The sequence below is a fragment of the Perognathus longimembris genome, chromosome 4 (assembly GCF_023159225.1).
Source record: "Perognathus longimembris pacificus isolate PPM17 chromosome 4, ASM2315922v1, whole genome shotgun sequence".
NCBI classification, from domain to species: Eukaryota; Metazoa; Chordata; class Mammalia; order Rodentia; family Heteromyidae; genus Perognathus; species Perognathus longimembris.
In genome coordinates, this window is record NC_063164.1 from 91,831,411 (window position 1) to 91,850,100 (window position 18,690).

At 54.3% G+C, this 18,690-nt stretch overlaps 1 protein-coding gene across 1 annotated transcript in view; it reads right to left on the reverse strand.

Annotated features, from left to right (window-relative positions):
* Hs6st1 (heparan sulfate 6-O-sulfotransferase 1) overlaps nucleotides 1–18,224 on the reverse strand; it is a 36,733-nt gene extending 18,509 nt beyond the window's left edge. The window contains exon 1 of the mRNA XM_048345681.1: nucleotides 17,372–18,224. Within this exon, the coding sequence (XP_048201638.1) occupies nucleotides 17,372–17,898 (527 nt within the window). The 5' untranslated portion in view covers nucleotides 17,899–18,224. The remainder of the gene's footprint in view (nucleotides 1–17,371) is intronic.
* Nucleotides 18,225–18,690: the final 466 nt, after the last annotated feature.

Genomic DNA, 18,690 nt, shown 5'->3' on the forward strand with positions numbered 1-18,690 from the left:
GTGTAGGAAGCAGGCAAGTGATCGCAGGCATAAACACAAACACAGCAAAATGTTGCTAGTGAATCTAGGTGAAAGGTTAACATCTCCATTTACAACTGTTTTAACTACTTCACGGGTTTGACATTTTTCAAAATAAAAAAGTGAGAGGGAATATTCCTACACAGTAAATGCCAGACTTTTCTACCAAAATTAAAACAACAAAAAAGGATTATCCAATTTTATGCAAACTTGTCTAGAAAACAGTAAAGGAATGAATGTTCCCCAACACAGAGAAAATACACACATGCCTCCTCACAGCATCAGACATAGAAATCTCAATAGACATATAAGCAGGCATATCCCTTAATTGATAAAGCACCCCTAAACCCAGGGCCAACGTGAGTCTCATGGGTAAGTTTTCCCTCTTGATAGTGGTTTTCCATGCCCATCAGGTGGCAGGGTGGAATGCCTCAAAGGATCTAGGGCACAATGACTCATGGGGGTCCCTCCTATCTACAGGCCCCACTGGCCTGTAGACTGGTTGACAAAACACCACAGCCTCGGGCAGCAACTTCTCATACGTGCTGACCTTGACCTGGTCAAGGTGAAGCTTCAGTTTGCTCTCAGAGGCTATGGGTAGCAGGAGGAAGCAGCAGCCCTTTGGGGCCAGGCTAGCTCAGCAGTGCGTCAGTCAGGGCACACAGTGGCTCACAGGAGCCCTTGGCTTACGTGACCCAGGGTCTCTGGGGTTGATGCTCTCTCTGGAGGGGGTGGACTTCAAAGGGGTGAGTGGGTGGTGTGGTGCACCCTGACTGGCAGGGCAGGTCATCTGAAGGGCATATGTGGGTGGGCGCAGCAGGGCCCCTCCAAGCTTTGTACAGCCGAGACTGGCTTCACACACCAATCCCGAAGCTTCCCTTCTTCACACAGTCTCTTCTCTTTTCATGGGACTCTGGGGACAGACCTGGAGGGGCTACCCTGGACAGATGTGCTCAAGGCCTGTGCCTACAGGCTCTTCCTCAAGTGGTTCTCAGGCCTCTTCTCCCACCCCTTCCCTTGCACAGACTGCTAGAACTTGGGTCATACTTCTGCTGCTGCCCAAGTCTTCCTTCCTGCCACAAGTTCCTTAGTCCTAGGGTGAGTGTTAGAAGGATCTGGCACAGGAGAAGATCTCTGGGTGTGTAAAGAGAAGGCAAACTTGTCCTGGAGCTGGGAGGGGGGGCTAAGAGGGAGCAGCTATAAAGGGAGTGGTGAGGAGCCAGGAGAGACAGCCATCAAGCAGGGCCAAGGAAATGCTAGGGACTCAGCCTTGCTCTGCCTTCTGCCACAAAGGCTCCTGGTGATGGCTGGAGAGGACCTGTTTCGCGGCCAGCGTGGGCTTTGGCTGGCTCTAGCTGCTGTGGCCTTGACCTGCTCTTACTGAGAACAGGTAGTTTCCTGAGACAGAATGTGGGCTCAAGGCTCCTGTTCCATCTATCTACTGAGCATGTTCTCAGGGGCAAGGGCACCTACTGCAGCCTGCATGCAGGCAGCCAGGTGGAACCTGGGACCAGAAAAGAGTATGTCCTCTTCCTTCCCAGAAGAGGCAGGCAGGGAGCACAGAGGCCTGGCTTTCTGGGCAAGACACCAGAGCTCCAGTACCAGGCTTTGGGGAGGGCCGACAGTCTCTGGGAGACCTTGGCACATGGTGTGGGAATAGGCAGTACCAGTACAGAGGGCCAGGCTGCCCTGCATGGTAGGGATAGCAATGTTCTAAAGCAGGGGCAGCAGCACCAGAGGCAGAGCCAGGCCCCAGCAGTGAGTGCATAGAGGGCTGCAGGCAAAGGCACAGGGTTGTGTGGTATGCATGGGTGCATGCATTCATACTTGTGATTCATGAGGGCAGGAGGAAGGGCAAGTGAGGTGGTGTCTGCTGACAGCTTTCACTGAAAAGGAGAGGTAGACTCCCCAGGAGGATTCCTGAGGCAAGAGGAAGGGCACACTCTGCCTGGGGGCTGGTCACGATGGGGGCATGCCCACAGAACCTGCAGCGTGCCTGCCTGTATCCCCACTAGGGAAATGACAACAGAGTCAGGGCACACGCACACCAGCTCTGCAGGGCACCAGCAGACATGGGACCTAGAGAAGAAGGAATCCAGTCTGGTAGTGGGACAGAACACCTCAGGGCCCAGACTGGGAAACCCCTAGGGGTGTGCCCCAGGCAGCAAGACAGAAGGAGCTGCAGCATGGAGCTCTCACATTCTGCCCAGCCACACACAGTCTATGGTTGGTCACCACTGGTCCTGTTTCAGGGTGGAGACACAAATGAATAAAGAGACCTTGGGTTTGCGCTCTGGAAGATAGAACATTGTTGAGATGCGAACTCCAACTAGATCTGCAGATACAAGCTTTGTATTCCTAACTCCAACAGCATTTTCTGTGTATATAGGAAAACCCATTCTAAAAGGCATGTGGAATTTCAAGGGACCTCAAATAACCAAAGAAAAACAAAGTTAAAGCAGGGTGCCAGTGGCTCACATCTGTAATCCTACCTACTTAGAAAACTGAGACATGAGGATGACTGAAGTCAGTACAAACAAGGAAGTCTGTGAGACTCTTATCTCCAATTCAACACCAAAAAAGCTGGAAGCAGTTCTGTGGCTCAAGTGGAAGAGTGCTAGCTATCAGCAGAAAAGCTTGAAGACAGTGTCCAGGCCCTGAGTTCAAGCCCTAAGACCAGTACGAGAAAAAAAAAAAAAAGAAAGAAAAAAAGGGAAAAAAGAAGTTGAGGTCTCACATTCACTGATTCCCAAATTTTCTACAAAGCTGCAGCAATCAAAGCCATGTGTTATTAGTATAAAGACACACAGAGACCAATGGAACAGAATAGGGAGCCCAGAAATCAACACATATATTGTCAAATGATTTTGGAGTGGGGTGGGGGGAGCAGTACTGGGCTTTGAACTCAAACACTCTAGCATTTGAGCCACGCTTATAGTCTTTTCTGCTTTTGGTTATTTTTGGATAGTCTTGTGTTTTTGCCAGGGCTAGCATTAGACAGTGATCCTCCTATCTGGGCCTCTCATTTACCTAGGATGACAGGTGTGAACCACCACATCTAGCTTATTTTACTGAGATGGGGGTCTCATTTATGTTTTCCCTGGGCTGGCCCTGGATGTTGAACCCACTACCTGTGCCTGTGGTAGGTATGATGAGGCAGGAGTCACAAGTCATTGTGTCTGGTATAATAGATTTGGTAGGTATTCTCCCCCCGCCCCCTTGGTGGCTGCTGGTTTTGAGACAAGGGCTATGTAGCCTAGGCTGACCCAGAATTAATGCTCCCCCTTGCCTCCATCTCCCAAGTGTGGGATTATAAGCACAAATCACTGTGTCTGGCCTTAAAGGATTGTTGGCAGAATGCCAACATCACTCAATAGGGAAAGGACTGTTTCTTCAACACTGGGAATGGACTAGGAGAAATGGATATCCACATGCAAAACAATGAAGTTGGACAGTTTTGCTTTGTGATGCTGGGTGTGGAATCTAGGGTTCACATATGCTGGAAGAACACTACTGAGCTACATCTCCAGTTCCTGGACTCACAAACACAAAATTCATGCAAAATGGATTCATGCTTTAAATGTAAAAAGTAAAAATGTGAAACTTTCAATACTGGAAAAAAGCTTGGTGGCCCTGGATCTGGCAATGATTTCTTGGCTATAATAGCAAGACCTGTAACTGAAGAGAAAGTAGAGAAACTGGGCTTCACTAGATTGTTGTGTATTAGAGGACATACATCATCAGCAACAGAATGAGAAAAGATATTTGCAAATTATGTATGATATGACTGGCTTAACACAAATACTAAACAACCCAATTAAAAAATAGCCAGGTATGCTGGGCGCCATTGACTCACTCTTGTATTCCTAGTTACTCAGGAGGCTGAGATCTGAGGTCTGCGGTTCAAAGCCATCCCAGGCAGGAAAGTCCATGAAACTCTTATCTCCTGTTAACCACCAGGAAACTAGAAATGGTGCTATGGCTCAAGTGGTACAGCACTAGCCTTGAGCAAAAGGAGTGCAGGGACAGTGCCCAGGCCCAGAGTTCATGCCCCAGGACCGGCAAAAGAAAAAAAAAAAAGCCAGGTGCTGGTTTACACTTGTAATCCTAATCCTAACTACTCGGGAGGCTGAGATTTAAGCATTGCAATGTGAAGCTGGCAAGAAAATCCCTGAGCTTCTTATCTCCATTTAACCAGCAAAATGCTAGAAGTGGTAGAACCCCAGCCTCAGTTTAAGTCCCAGTACAGGCACCAAAAAACAAAACAAAACAACAAGAAACCATCAAGGGATAAGGGTGTAGACCAGGTGGTAGAGCACTTGCCTAGCATGCATGTGGCCCCAGTTCTCTCTCTCTCTCTCTCTCTCTCTCTCTCACACACACACACACACACAAATTTTGCTTAGACATTCTCCAAAGAAGATATCCAAACAGCTAATAAGCACACAAAAACATGTTCTGCATCACTAAGCACCAGGGAAATGCAAATCAAATCCACAATGAGGTACCACAGCATGGCTATTAGAAAAACAAAACAGTTAGGTCTGGCAACTAGGCACACAGCCACAGCCATTTTTAGGGGGTGCAGGCAGAAGCCTTGAGTTTAAGTACTAAGTTCTAAGTACTAAGTAATGGGAGTGGTCTGTGAATAGCAGTCTGGGCAAGAGACTCAGCTCTTAATAAAATCAAAGCAACCCAGAAAATACATCATGAGGGCAAGGAGGTGAATAAGTCAGAACCCTTATGCATTCTTGCCAGGGATTCCCACCATGGTGATCATGTAGATGGGAGTTTCTAAAAAAAAGTGAGACACAAATTACATAGCTCCAGCAACTCCTTTCAGCTGTACACCCAAAGAATGGAAAACATGTTCTCAAAAGGGCATTTGTGTACACACACACACACACACACACAGCCGCATCACAGCAACAAGATGTGAAGAACCTAAGTGCCCATTAATGGATGAATGAATAAACAAAGGAGACATGCTTTGTAAACATAATAGAATAGTATTCAGCCAGGAAGGAAATGGGGCACACGCTACAACATAGATAAACCATGAAGACAAAAAGACAGGTATCGTGTACTCAGAGAAGGCAGATTCCCAGAGAGAAAGTGGAAAGGGGCTGCCAGGGGGGAGGAGGAGATGAAGTCAGGATTTGAGGAACCTAAAGTCAGTCTCAGTTTGGGAAGAAGCCACTGGGGGACGAATATGAGGGGAAGGGTGCAGGTTGACTTTATGCTGTGTATACTTTATGACAATCAAAAACAAAGGCTGTCTCATAGTGGAGTCTGCAGCTAGCTTTAGACAGGATGAGTCCTCAGAGGCACAGCCCAGAGGCTGCCACCCTAGGGGCCCGGGGATGCATGGAGCTTGTCTGGTTTACACCTGCTTCCTCCTCGGTCTCCCAACATGACTGGGCAGTGCGATTCTGGGCTCACTTGGAATGAGATCAAAGAGAAGACCCAGAACACCTCAGTGGGGTAGAAATCTGTACCTGGCTTATGACCCTGGTGTGACCTGGCTGAGAGCTGGTTGGACAGAGCAGAGGATCACCAACTGCTGGCCTCCTGCTGAGGAGCAGAGGACACCTAGCCCTTCCTCACCCCATTCCCCCCACTGCTATCATACTCAGTAGGGACCCTGACCTACCTGGGCTCAGGGAAGGTCATCTTTCCACACACCCACCCACTGTGACATTGTCATCAGGAGGAGCGGCTTCTTCTATTGGCTGGCCCCTGTCCTCCTGGGGCCTAACACCCTGTCACATTAAGGAGGCTGTGCAGTGAACCTTTTCCCTGGAGTGTTGGGGAGGGATGCTGGGGGTCTCTGGGGGCTTGGCTCCACAGCTGGATGGCGCCTGGGGTTCAGGCCTCACTGTTCACTAGATCAGTTCCCAGAAGCCATCCCCCAATGAGGGAAAGGCTGCCACCCATCCTACTGTCTACCCAGGGCTAAGCTTAACACAACGGGGAAAGAGAAGGAGGGGATGTCCCACAACTGATGCTTGGCATCCTGCCAGCATTACCCATCATGCCCTTTGCCCCACACCGTACCCTGAACCATCTCAGCAGGAAAAGTTTGGGGTAGTCACTACAGGTTATTCCTTCAGGGACTAGAGCAGAGGCTCAGGGTGTACCCTGCCTTTAGAACAACCAATTTGTCATCCTGTCCCAGTCTTGATCCTTATTTTTTCCAAGGGAGAAGCCCTATAGTAGGCTACCTAGAGAGAGCAGATGTGACAACCCACTGTTGCAACTGCCTAAGAAAGAGAGCTGTTGTCATCCTCACAGCCCCCACCTGGCTCCTGGGAGCACAAGAAAGGGACTCCAAGGCCAAACTGCCTGGAGTCTGGGTTGTTGGGTGCTTGGATGCCCTCAGGATACCCTCAGCCACCTTGTGTGGGTGTGTGGCTGCAGGCTGCCTCCCTGTCTGCAGTGACAGATCACCCATGAAAAACATTCCCTCCCACATCCGGGCCATTCTGAGGGCTCAGGACGTAGAGCAGCCCAGCCACCAAGTGGAAAATTGCTCAGCTCTAGCAGGCATTAGTGGGAAGGAATTTCAATGGAGAGGAAATGTCTCCAAGTGCCAACCACTTGCAAGGAAAAAATGGATTCTTGTTCCAGAATGGTTCTGAGTCACTGCTGGCTCCAAAGCTGCTGGGCGTGTGCACGAGTGAGTGTGCACACGTGGTGTGTAGCGAAGGTGTGTGAGTATGTCCTGGGTCCTGGAGTTCCTGTACCTTTGCCCTTGGGGATGTATGTGCAGGTATGGCCTGTGGCTGACAGCGCCTGCCAGAGCTCAGGCCACTGCTGGAAACCACAGCCATGGGGTGCTCAGGGTTTCTGTAGGGGGGGGTGGGGTTGATGGAGCCAGGGGCACCATGCTAGCCTGTACCTCCACAGTCTCAACAGCTCATAAAGTCTAGCTGGGTAGAAGAGGAGGGAAGGCAGAGGGTTGGGCCGCTGAGAAAGCACTGAGCCCTGTCTGTAGAAATGCCTATCACACTTGCACACAGAAGCAGGTGTTGTTGTGTACAGGAGAGCTGCAGAGCTGTGGGCACTGGAGCTCTAGCCAGGGGGGCACTCCCTGCCAGCACTGTCTCAGAGGCCTAGGAAGAAAGAGCAGTAGAGTGGGACTGTCCTCCCACTGACCAGATGCTAACCTGTAGGACACTGAGTTCACAGACACAATATGGAGGCCAAGAACAGGGAGTGTGTGTGTGAGTGGGTGGGTGCGTGCGTGCGTGCTTCTGGCTGGCTACCCCAGCTCCCCCCCTGGGTTGCACTTGGGATGCCCCTCACTGCTGTGCAGGGCTTCCATGGGCCACTCCATGGAGAGTTGCTGCTCTAGAAAGAGAAAAAAACAGGGCGAACCTCCCCAGTCTTCAGAGCAGACAAGACTTGTATGTCAATGCTAGACAGTACTTACTCATCGAGGGCAGAGTTGTTGTGTCCCCAGGTCTGGGACACACCTGTGTATGTCCCCACCCCGTGCCCTCCTGACCTGTTCCACTTGCTGACACCTACTCTTATTTTATCCTCACTAAAGCTTGGTGTATGGAACTCTGCTCTGCAGACTGAGGAGTCAGCAGAAGGTGGAGCATGTAGAGGAAAGCGGCTTCTAGACCCAGGGACCCATCCTCTCTGCCCCACATGCAGCTCTAGGAAGGGTGGGCTCTGTTAGGCCTGGCTTTCTGAGCCCCTCTATCTCCTCTGGCCACCTCAGCATCCAGGGCAAGCAGAAAGAGCCTCTGAAGGTGACCCCACAAATACCACCAGCCACCAATCTCTGCAGGGTCTGAGGAGTCTCACATACACAGCAGGTGCCACCTGCTGATTATCCTGCTGGAAAATGAGTGTCCAGGTTGCCTTTAGTGAAGGTCCTCTGACCATCCAGCTCAGATGCCTGCCACTCCACAGCACTATGTTGGCTAACTTCAGATGTCCACCTGACTGGGAAGGGATGCCCCGATGGCTCGTGTGTCAGCGGGGGTTTGGGGAAGAGACTGGCATCCAAACTGGTGGGATGCTAAGGATGGCTGCTCTCAGTGTAGGCACTGTGGAGCCAGCCTGGGGCTTGCTTAGAGCTGAAAGGCAGAGCAGCCCTAGTGCTTGCTCAGAAGCTGGCCCTTCTTCTGCCCAGGTGCCTCCAACTAGGAATCACAGCCTGGGGGGGCCTTCAGATTTGGATTGAGCTTCACCACTGTTTGCCCCAGGTCTCCAGCTTGCAGACTGCTTACTGAGACACACTACAGTATACTTAAATCTGTGAGCCATTTCCCATAAGCTCCCTCCATCCACCTACCTGCCCATCTAGTTGTACTCTGCCCATGTTCTATTCTGGAGAACAAAAGCAGCAGCCACCCCCTTGGGGACACCACTGGCCACACCCACCACCACCACCAAGCATGGGCAACCCTTTTGACTGTGGTCTCACTATGGACTGGGTGATCCCTAGTGACACAGTGGCCACCCCTGGTCTACCAACAGAAGACATGCAGCTGCAAGCCAAGACATGGAATGACCCTGAAAGGTGGTGGGCATAGTTTGAGGAAGGTGTGGAGAATAAGGGGAGGCAAAAAGGCCAGAGGGATCTGCTCAGCCTGCTAGTTTACAGTGCTGTACTATGTATGATCCACCTCTTTCCTGTACAGGTGACTTGCTCCAAGAACCTGTTAGGGAGTCACTCTGCCACTTGCTCAGATGGAGTCAGGGCAGAGTTCTGGGTTCCCACACACCTGCTACAGGCAATGAGGGAGCTATAGCTTGGACAGCAAGGCCCCTGCTTCTTGAGTCTTCTAAGCATCTGAGAGACAATGACCTGCAAGGCAAGAAGGGGCCAGGTGTTCCAGGGTCCCTGACCTGTAGTTCATACTGCCACCAGAGCTCAGCATGTCACCTGCCTAGGTCCCCTCTCAACCAGTGGCTTGAAGAGTTGGGAGTGTGTGGGGAGATATGCCCCTGCCCCAAAGCACCTCCCCATTGTTTCAATCACTCCTGCCTTCTACCCACACGGCCAAATGTATCCTTTATAAAAGTGAGTTTCCTGCTGGGCATGTTGCCAGCCCAGCTTCCAGAAAAGCAGAGGGACAAACTTCACTTCTCATAGGCCTCAGCTTCCCACCAGGCCCCCACAAGGAGGGTTGGGGCTTGACTGGGGAGGCTCTGAACCTTGTCAGGGTTCAAGAGGTAGGCTGACAAGTAGCCGTGTCTGCACTGGAGAGGTGGAACAGGAAGTCCCCTGGACTGGAGAGGTGGGACAGGAAGTGTCCCAGAGCCCGGCCCAGTCCTAGGGGCTGAGGGCCAGGAGGAGGCCACCATGGGGGCTGCAGTCAGCCAGGATAAGGCCTTTGTTCTTGTCAGCCCTCCCCTCCCCCTCATGCCTGAGGAAGGCTTCTCCTTCTAGGTGACACCAGAAACCTCCAGATTTCCCTGCAGTGCTGCTCTTAGGCCCCTTCCATAAGCAAACTGTGATCTGACTGGACAGCTTGGTCACACTGTGGCAGACCATTCTCTGGGGAGGAGTGAGGGACAGGATTTCGGAGAGGTCCTTTGCCACACCCCCAACCCCCTTCCAGGAATGGCCCACTCTGCTTCTCCCACAGTTCAGCAAACACAAAAGCTCAGAGCCCTCTGCCAGCAGGTGTTTATTCCTCAAGGTCACCAAAGCTCCAGAGGGATATTTCCAGGGGAGTTCTAGCGCTAAGCTTAGAAGGAGAGATGTCCCTGGTCACCACGGGATGCAACAGCAGGGAGAGCATGATCCAGCTAGCCAATTATTCCCACTCAACTGCACAGGGACCCCAATAAATGAGGCTGATGGCAGGGGGCCCTGCAGGCATGGCTGGTCTTTCTGGGCTCAGCTTAGGTAGCTGCAGCCTGGGTGTCTATGCTGCTGAAAGACAATAGTCAACACCCGTCTATCTATTCCTATTAGTCTTCTGGCATCTAGCGGAGGTCCCAGAGGGTCAGCAGACTGTCCCCTCTACTACATGTGTACAGGGTGATGGACAGAGACCAGAGTGTGCTGGTGCCAGTCTCTACCTAGTGCACAGGCCAGAGCCATGAGCAGAGGTGATAGATGTGTGGGAACTCACACCTGCTGGGCAGATTACCTATGGAACTTGGCACTATGGCACACAAGGAATGCTACCAACCAAAGAGAAAGGACAAACAACCCTGTAGGCAGGCAAAACCCAGGCCAAAGACAGACAGGGTGGTTGAGGAGGTCGATCAACACACCAAGCACTGGCAGTGTACACAAAGCCCACAGCAGTCCTATTTCACAGCTGCTGCATGGAAAATACCCAAGGCTGTAGGCTAAATCCATGCAGGCTGGGGACACTGGACTATGGACAGGACATCCTCTGACCACTGCTGGAGACACACAGGACTTTGCAAAGGCACAGTCACCACCCCTGGACTATGAGAGTGCAGAGCAACTCACTGCCCACTGCTCTCAGAACAAAGAGGCTGGAGAGGAGCTGTGTCTAGACGCCACTATCTGGCAGCAGATGGATTAAATATGCATGTCATGGACTAGCACAGATACATCTCAGAAACAAGCTGAGCGAAGACAGCAGGTTGCAGGAGGTTAAGTATGGTTTGATACAGGTTCCAGAAAGTTTGCAACATCAATATAGCCCTGTGCATGGTTTAAGTGAGACAAACCTCTGTGCTGAAGGTGTAACTGAACGAAAGTGTAACCCATGTGGGAAACACATGCAATACTGGGCAAAGGGATAGGATGGGGTGCACAGGGCCCCAGCAGCAGACACAGAGGTGCACAAGGCTCTTTGTGTATCCTGCAGATACCAGTGAGGAATGGAGGTGAGGGGGTGAGGGGGAGAAGTGCCTTACTCGAAGGATCAAGACTTCCATCACATGCTACTGTGACCCCCTTCCTCTTCTCACCCTTTAGTTCTTCCATGACAGGCCCTGAGGGATGGGATGCAAGGACCCACATGGACTATCTCCATGTCTGGGCTGTTGGACAGGGAAGGCAGGGGCTTTCTGGAGATTCAGGGAAAGAAAACAACAAAGCTCTCTGGTCAAGTGAGCATGGACACTGGCACAGCTCAGGGGGAGGAAGAGACCCCGTAGCTGCAGTGTGGGATGTCCCACACCAGTGCTGATACCAGGAGGTTACCCCAGGCCACAGGTGTCTGCCAGAGGAGGGACCCACCCAGGCAGGGAGAAGGCATAGGCTTGCTGCCCTCCAGGGGGCCCTGTAGAGGGGACAGCAGCTCTAACCCATGACCAGCAGGCTGGTCCAACTGACCCCAGTGCTTGCAACAGCTCTGTAAACCATTAACGATGGCACTTGAATCCTCTAGTTAACATCGTGCCAATTACTTATTTGTTCTGTTGACCTTTTAGTGTTCTCCCTGTAAACAAACAGAGGTTGCTGGGGTCCTGTAGGCTAGATGTAGGTGCCTCCCTTGCCATTTCTCATCCAAGTACTAGCCCAGTATCTTGCACTATCCAATATCCTGAACTACCCTCCAGCACCATGTACAGTGACAGCCTAGGAGTTGGTCCCCTTGCCTGATTGTGAAATCCAGGAACTTACACATGGCCATGGCTCTCATAAAATGTTACACCTGGGGCTGGAGGGACAACAAGGCAACTGGCTATCAGTGCTCTGTAGAACCAAATTGCAGGCAGATATCTCATTTTGGAGGTGGGGCCATGAGGGTCTTTCATGCTTCCCTAAGCCTATGAGCCACACCAGTTCCAGTCAGAAGGAGGGAGACTGGCTCAGGGTTCCTCTATTTTGCCTGGACAGGCTTTGTAGAAGGATCTCATCCCAAACAAGGAGGGCAAGGAGGGAAAGAGGGAATGCCCCAGAGCTCTATCTACCTGGAGACAGCCTGACAGCCACTGTGATGGCCTGGTGGAATCTGAGATGCTATTCCCCACAGGAGGCGGGCACAGGCCAGGGCACCCGGCTTAGTGAGTAAATGGATGGACCAGTAGGTGGGGGTAGAGTGGGGCCTCCAAATGGTCCACCTGTGCTGGAGGAAGGCCCAGGCAGGGGTCTGGGTAGAACTAGGGCTCAGGCTGGCCTGGACATGGAGGAGCCTCCAGGGGTGCAGCCAGGGGACCTGTTCAGGCTGGGGCAGGTGTCTGCAATGATGGAAGAGTGTCCATTCTGGAGAGGAGCCGGGGGTCAACATTCTACTCTAGTGTGTGGGGACACAGGTACCATTTTTTTCCAAAATGATGGCCCACTGTGCCTCTGAGACTCAGAACACCACCACACTGGGAAGGGCACTTTATCCAGAGATGATAGGCCTATATTCAAAGGCAGATGGAACACCAACACTTCACTCTCTCCACTGATGCTCTCTTGTCCCCAGCTTGTTCCCATTCATCCTTAAGACCAGCTGTGGGCCTCAGGAGATACACCTGAACCCTAACTATACTTCTACAGAGTAACTTCTCATCTGCACGCCTAGTCATTCTGCAAAACCCTGTGCATGAGACTTCTCTACCTCCTCAGATACTGCAGGCCACCCTCCCATGCTTGCATCTCACGTTGACTTGGGCAGCATCCTGACCTCTCACAGGGCTCAGGACTTTCGTTCAGCATAACATATCCTCCCTTCCAAAAGAAGAACAAAAGCACTAGGCACTTGTGGCTCATGTGTGAAATCCTGGCTATTCAGGAGGCTGAGATCTGGGGGTCAAGGTTCAAAGCCAGCATAGGCATAAGTATGTGAGACTCTTATCTTCAATTAACTCCCCCTGCGCACCCTCCCCCCAAAGCCAGAAGTGCAGCTGTGACTCAAGTGGTAGAATGTCTTGAAGGAAAAAGCTAAGGGACAGTGCCCAAACAGAGTTCAAGAACCAGTACCAAGGGGGGGGGGGGGGCGGGGGAGAAGACAGGAAGGAAGAAGGAAGGAAAAAAAGAAAGAAAAGCAGGTAACAAAATCTTATTGGGAAGCAAAGTTCTCTTCTCAGAAGCAGGAGCCAACAGCTGAACAACCATTTCCAGTGCATTGTGCATGCTGATGGGTGCTAGCAAGGAGGGTGAAGGTGCTAGTCCCACCTCCAGTGGTGGGGAACATGCCTGGATGGTTCTGTATGATCATCCAACATTGGCCTGCTCTGATTACCCCCACCCCCAACTCGGTCAGTGTTCCCCAAAGTGCCAATTCCTATGGTGAAGGCAAGTCCAGCCCTGGGGCTTCCCTCTGCCTGGAACAGCTCCACAGTCCTGCACACCTCCACTGTGAGGGCCAACAGAACGAAGTGCTTCTGGGTTGCCCTGATTTCCTGCTTCATGGGCAGAGCACAGACAGCAGTGCAGCAACAGAGGCCTGGCCCATCCAGACCTGGGCCCCATGCTCACAGTGCTGACTCTAGTGTGGCTGATCTTTCTCAGGCGAGGTGGTAGAGCTGGTAGTCCCTACCCTGTGGTCCACAGGAGGACACAAGGTGCTGCCCTATGGGTGTGATTCTCGCAGACCTCACTGATGCTCCCTTTTCCAAGCCAAGTGAACATGGCCTTATTGTTGGCCTTATTGAGTTGGGTGAATGATAGCTGCCAGATGTTTTGCAGGTTTGCATGAAGCTGTGCCTATGCCGAGCTTGGGTAAGCCCACACATTCTGCGGCAGCCATGCCTATCGAGGACAGCTGTCCCCACTAGGGGGTGGGGTAGGGCACAGCAGAGGTATACAGGCTTGTTGGGATGGAGGTCTAGTGCTGGCTTCCAACCCTCAGGCTCAGGTACTCTGAAAGTTCTACAACTTCTTTGGACCTCAACTTCCTTTCACATTTGCTTTAAGGGGGGGCATCGAGAGCTGTCCCTTAACCCCTACTTTACAGTGTTGGGCCATCCTAATGGCCCATGAGTGGGGCAGGGTTTTGTACTAAACACAAGAGAGATATAGTTCCTGGCTTAAGAAAGCAAATGTTTTAAGCCCACAATACATGAATGAAGGAAGGATGCTCTGCTGAGGACATGCTGCTGAGGAAGGATGCACCAGCCCCCTTGGGCAGGAACACCTGTGTCAACCTTCCAGAGCTCCTAGAAATGTCTGAGGGAAAGCAGAGCAATGCAAAATATCTGCACACAGGATGGCCACAAAGCACTCCTCGCAAGAGTCAAGCAGTGGGAGCCTTGCACGCTCAATGAGTAGGCACTAGCCATGGTCACTCGAGGGGCACAAGGGCAGCCACTCCAAGTGTATGTGTTAATGACCTGGGAGATTCTCAGGATGTAATTTACACCAGTCTGATTCAAGAGGAAACACTGGGCTCATGAGTTTTCTCTCTCACACTCCCTCAGCCACCACAATCAATCACCCCACAACAAAGGGAGCATTGGAGAGAAGAGACTCAAGCTGCCCCCCTCTGCTGCCAGCACGGTGGCCCCTCCTCTTCCCTCCCTATCAGATCCAGGAATGGACTGTAAAGCACTTAGATCCAGGAAGCTGGCCACACTCCCACAGTGGCAGCCAAATCTCCCAGATTCCCTACTGAGGAAGCCCATGGTGATCCAAGACTGTGGGGCAATGGGCAACTGTGGTGTGCACCAGAAAAGGGCTCTGTGAGAGCCAAGAGCGGACACAATCTCCACCAGAGCCAGCGGGGATGGTGCACAGGCCAGGCTCTCTCCAGGGTGTGAACACCTGAGGGCCATGTGCTGACAGACCCTAATTCAAGTGGCCTGCCAGAAAGCCAAGGCCACTCTAGCAGACACAGGACCACCATGACCTTCGAATGCTTTGCTCGCATGTCTGCATTCCTACTCTAGGGCAGGAAGCACTAATTGTTGCTACAAGTTCCCAAAGACATTCTGGGAAGGTGGAGAAACCTCCATTTGCCACCTAAATGCGTGTGTTTGGTTCAGAGCAGCCGCAGGCACAGGTTGCCTACTCAGAAGTTGAGCAAAGCCCACACCCAAGACTCCTCTCCCCTGAGTCTCCAAATACAGTGGACACGGGCACCAGAAGAGTGGGTGAGGGGCAGGGGAAATGTCCCAGAAGCACGCCTTGAGGAAGGAGCATATGTGCAAGACTCAGCTGTTGCCCTGGGGAAGTGGGGGGAGGGCCTGCTGGCAAGGCTGCACTGCACAGAGTCCAGGTCCAATGCACCTTGTTTCCCAGCCTCAGTTACACCAGCACACACAAGGCCCTGGAAGGGCAGGGCAGCAAGCATGACAGCTGAATCTTAACACTAGGTGCCTTCGGGACAGCAGCCATCCTGCCACTGGGGCACTGCCCCCTCCAAGAGTGGTTGGGTCTGCAATGACTTTGGCAGCACCAAGGCCCTGCTTGGCACTGGGGGGCAGTCAGCCCTCATCAGGTGAGTCTGCTCCACACTGGGGGGTGGGGGGGGTGTCATCCCTCAGCAGGTGGGCCTGAGTGCAGCCAAGTCATAAAAGCACAAAGCCAAGATCCTCTTGACCTCCTGAGTTAGCTCTTTATCAGAGTAATCCACTTAGTACTGGAATAGAGGGAAGTGGAGGTACCCACTGCCACCTGCTAAGTGGCACTGCATAGGGCCTTCTCAGGGCTCAGAAGGCCCTCCCAAGCCCAGTCTGCTGCTGCTGAGCCAGCAACTTCCAGGCTAAGGGGCTGGTGGTCCACTAGGCCTTACCGGCTGACCATGCACCCTTCCCAGGAGGGGGCGCTGGGGCTTCCCTGTGCCTCCCTTGCTCCTCTCATTCCTGGCCTGAGCTTGTGCTCTAGGACACACACTGGGGATGGGGTTCCTGCACTTGCAGGAAGCCAAGGGCTGCTGCAAAAGCACACTGTCTGCAATCTCTGAGCCATGGCCGCGCTGTTGGATAAGCTGACTTCAAAAGCCCCAAGAGCAGCCAGCACACCCTTCCCTCCGGTTCCACTCTCTCCCTCCAACTCGGGCAGACAGGGAGGCACCCTCCTGGCCTGGTGGGATTTGTCAGTTTCCAGCACCCAGAATCTAGAGCTCTGGATGATGGAGGGTGGGCTGCATTGCCAGGCCCAGCTTCCTCTGGAGTGAGGCTGGACCACAGGATGAATCCTGTACCAGGAACATGTCCGTGTGTGGAGCAGACTGGGGGTTGGGCAAATGGCTTCCGCCATTGCCATCAAGTTGTCTCAGAACACTTCTTCCTGGGCTGGGAGCTGTTGGGTCCAGGGACATGGCACAGCCAAAGAAAAGGGGATGTATTCTCCGAACTCTGGGAGAAAGATGATGGGCAAAGACAAATTGAAGGCTGTGCAGGGAAGGAAACAGTGGCAGGGACAGTGAACAGCTGGTCAGTCCCAAGTTGGCTAGCTGGTCCAGAACTTCTCCAATCTACCTGAGCCCTTGCCCATACCTTTCTGCAAGTGCCAACAAAAATCCCTATTTCACAGTCATCCTCACACCCACCCCTGGCCTGTGTGTAAAGCTCAGTCTTAAGGCAAATACGGAAGAGACAAAAGGCAGGGAAGAACACCTCACTCTGGGCTCTTCTAAGCCCAGACCCCCTGGAGAAGGCTGTTCTGGGGCAGGACACCTGGGAGCACAACCAGACAGGGCGCAAACAATCCTAACTTTAAATGCAGAAACTCTAGGCATCATGAGCTCCCTTAAAGTGTTGAGGGCTCTGCCCCAGCACCCCTGTCCGCTGGCAGGTCAGTCTTGTTTACTCCCCAACTACTCAGACTAGGGGGACACAGTGAGGCTGCATGGCTACCCACCAGCTCTGCCTCCCCAGCCCAGCCGCTGGGCTCGCAGGAATGCACCCCCCGCCCGGCTTTTGTTCCACTCCTTTACCGAGGCTGAGGAGGATGGAGATTGTACCTTCTCCCCGCCCCCAGCTCTGGGTCACACAAGGCCTTTGTTCTACCTGCACACACCGGCAGCAGAGCCCACCCCTTTCCTGGCCGCCCCTCCCCTTCCCCCTGAAGGCAGGCTGGTGGGCACCTTAGGGCCAGGGCCGCCAAACACCGTCCATCTCCTACCTCTCTCTCCGCGTCAGGTACACTAGCCAAGACTCGGAGAAGCGCATACTCTGGGTGGGCTGCCCACGCACTCACAAGCCCATTTCCACGCCCGAAGACCAATGCACGGGGCCACACTGGGCCAGCGTGGACCTTTAAACCACGCGATTGATCTCATAGCAGCCGGCAGCGCACTCCAAGTGGGGCCAGCAAGAGGGCAGAGACCCAGGAGGTGTCCAGGCATCGAGGAGCTGTGTGGGTTTGTCAGAGGCGAGGGGGGAAAGGGAAGTCAGAGGATAGGGGTGGCGGCTGCAAGAGCCCCGCAGCGAGCGGGCGGCCCGCAAGGGAGCGGGGCGAGCAGGACTGGCTAGGCACCGCGCGGTGGGACCCTCCACCCCGAGGCCCTGCGCCCCAGTCGCTCACCTTGGCGTGCGCAAGGCGGCGGGGTCGCGGCGGTCCAGGACGCCGGGCACGCAGTTGGTGAGTTCGGTCCAGTCGGCGTGCAGCCCGCAGCTCCAGCCGGTGGAGAAGCGGGAGAAGAGCCAGGTCTCGCGGCGGTTGGGCCGGTAGCAGGTGCACTTCTTCTGGCCCGGGCGGCAGTCGCAGGGGACCTCGAGGCGCACGTTCTGAACGAGGTGACGGCCGAAGGTGGTGCCGCCGGTCTTCTGGATGTGCAGAAAGACGATCACGTCGTCGCCCTTCATGTCGAAGCGCAGCGAGCGCTCCAGCTCGCGCACCGGGAAGTAGTACTTCTTCTCGTAGTGTGGGTCGGGCGTGGGGAAGAGGTCTAGGTCGTCGGGTGGCGCGCGGCCGCCAGGCGCGCCCAGGCTCAGCCCCGGGCCCGCGTACTGGTACAGGATGAGCATGAAGCACGCCGAGCCCGCCACCACCAGCACGAACTTGCTGGCGCGCTCAACCATGGTCCTGCCGCCGGCGCGCCGCCGCCTCATGTGTCACCATCGCCGGCGGCCCGGGCGCGGGGCGCGGGGCCTGGGAGGGCGGGGGGGCCCGGGCTGCCGCCGCCGCCGCCGCCGCCGCCACTGCCGCCGCCGCCGCCCGCCCGTGCTCCGGCCCGGCCCGGCTACTCGGCGCCCAGGCTGCCCGCAGCGGCGCGGGCCCCGGCCCTCTGCGGCGCCATAGCTGCTCCCTGCCCAGGTCAGACTCCCAGGCCGACCTCCGGCTTGGCTCCCGTGCGGCCCGACCCCCAGCCGGCGTCCCCCGGCGGCCCCGACGCTGGCCCGCTGTGCTCTGCGCCGAGAACGCTCTGCGCCGCTCCGCGCGCCGCCGCGTCTCCGCAGTCCGTCGCCGCCCCGCCCCGGCCCGCCCCCGGCCCGCCCCCGCGGCGCCTCTTGCCGTCGCCGCCCGCTCAGATCCTCGGCTCCGCCTCTGGGGGTGGGGGTGGGGGTGAGGGCGAGCCAGACGGGTGCCGGGCGCCGGGCTGCGTGTCTCGGGCGACTTTGCTCCGCTTGCGCGCTGGCCGGCAGCAAGCTGATTCCGGCGGGCAGGCGTGTGTGTGTGTGTGTGTGTGTGTGTGTGTGTGTGTGTGTGTGTGTGTGTGTGTGTGTGTGTGTGTGTGTGTGTGTGTGTGTGTGTGTGTGTGTGTGTGTGTGTGTGTGCGCGCGCGCGCGCACGCGCGCCTTGGGGTGTGAGGCACCGAGGCATAGACACCTCTTTGAGGCCTGTGGGCGCATTGGCAGGCGCCCTGGGGGCCTGGGGCCCCTCTTCTCCGTCAGGACCTCGGG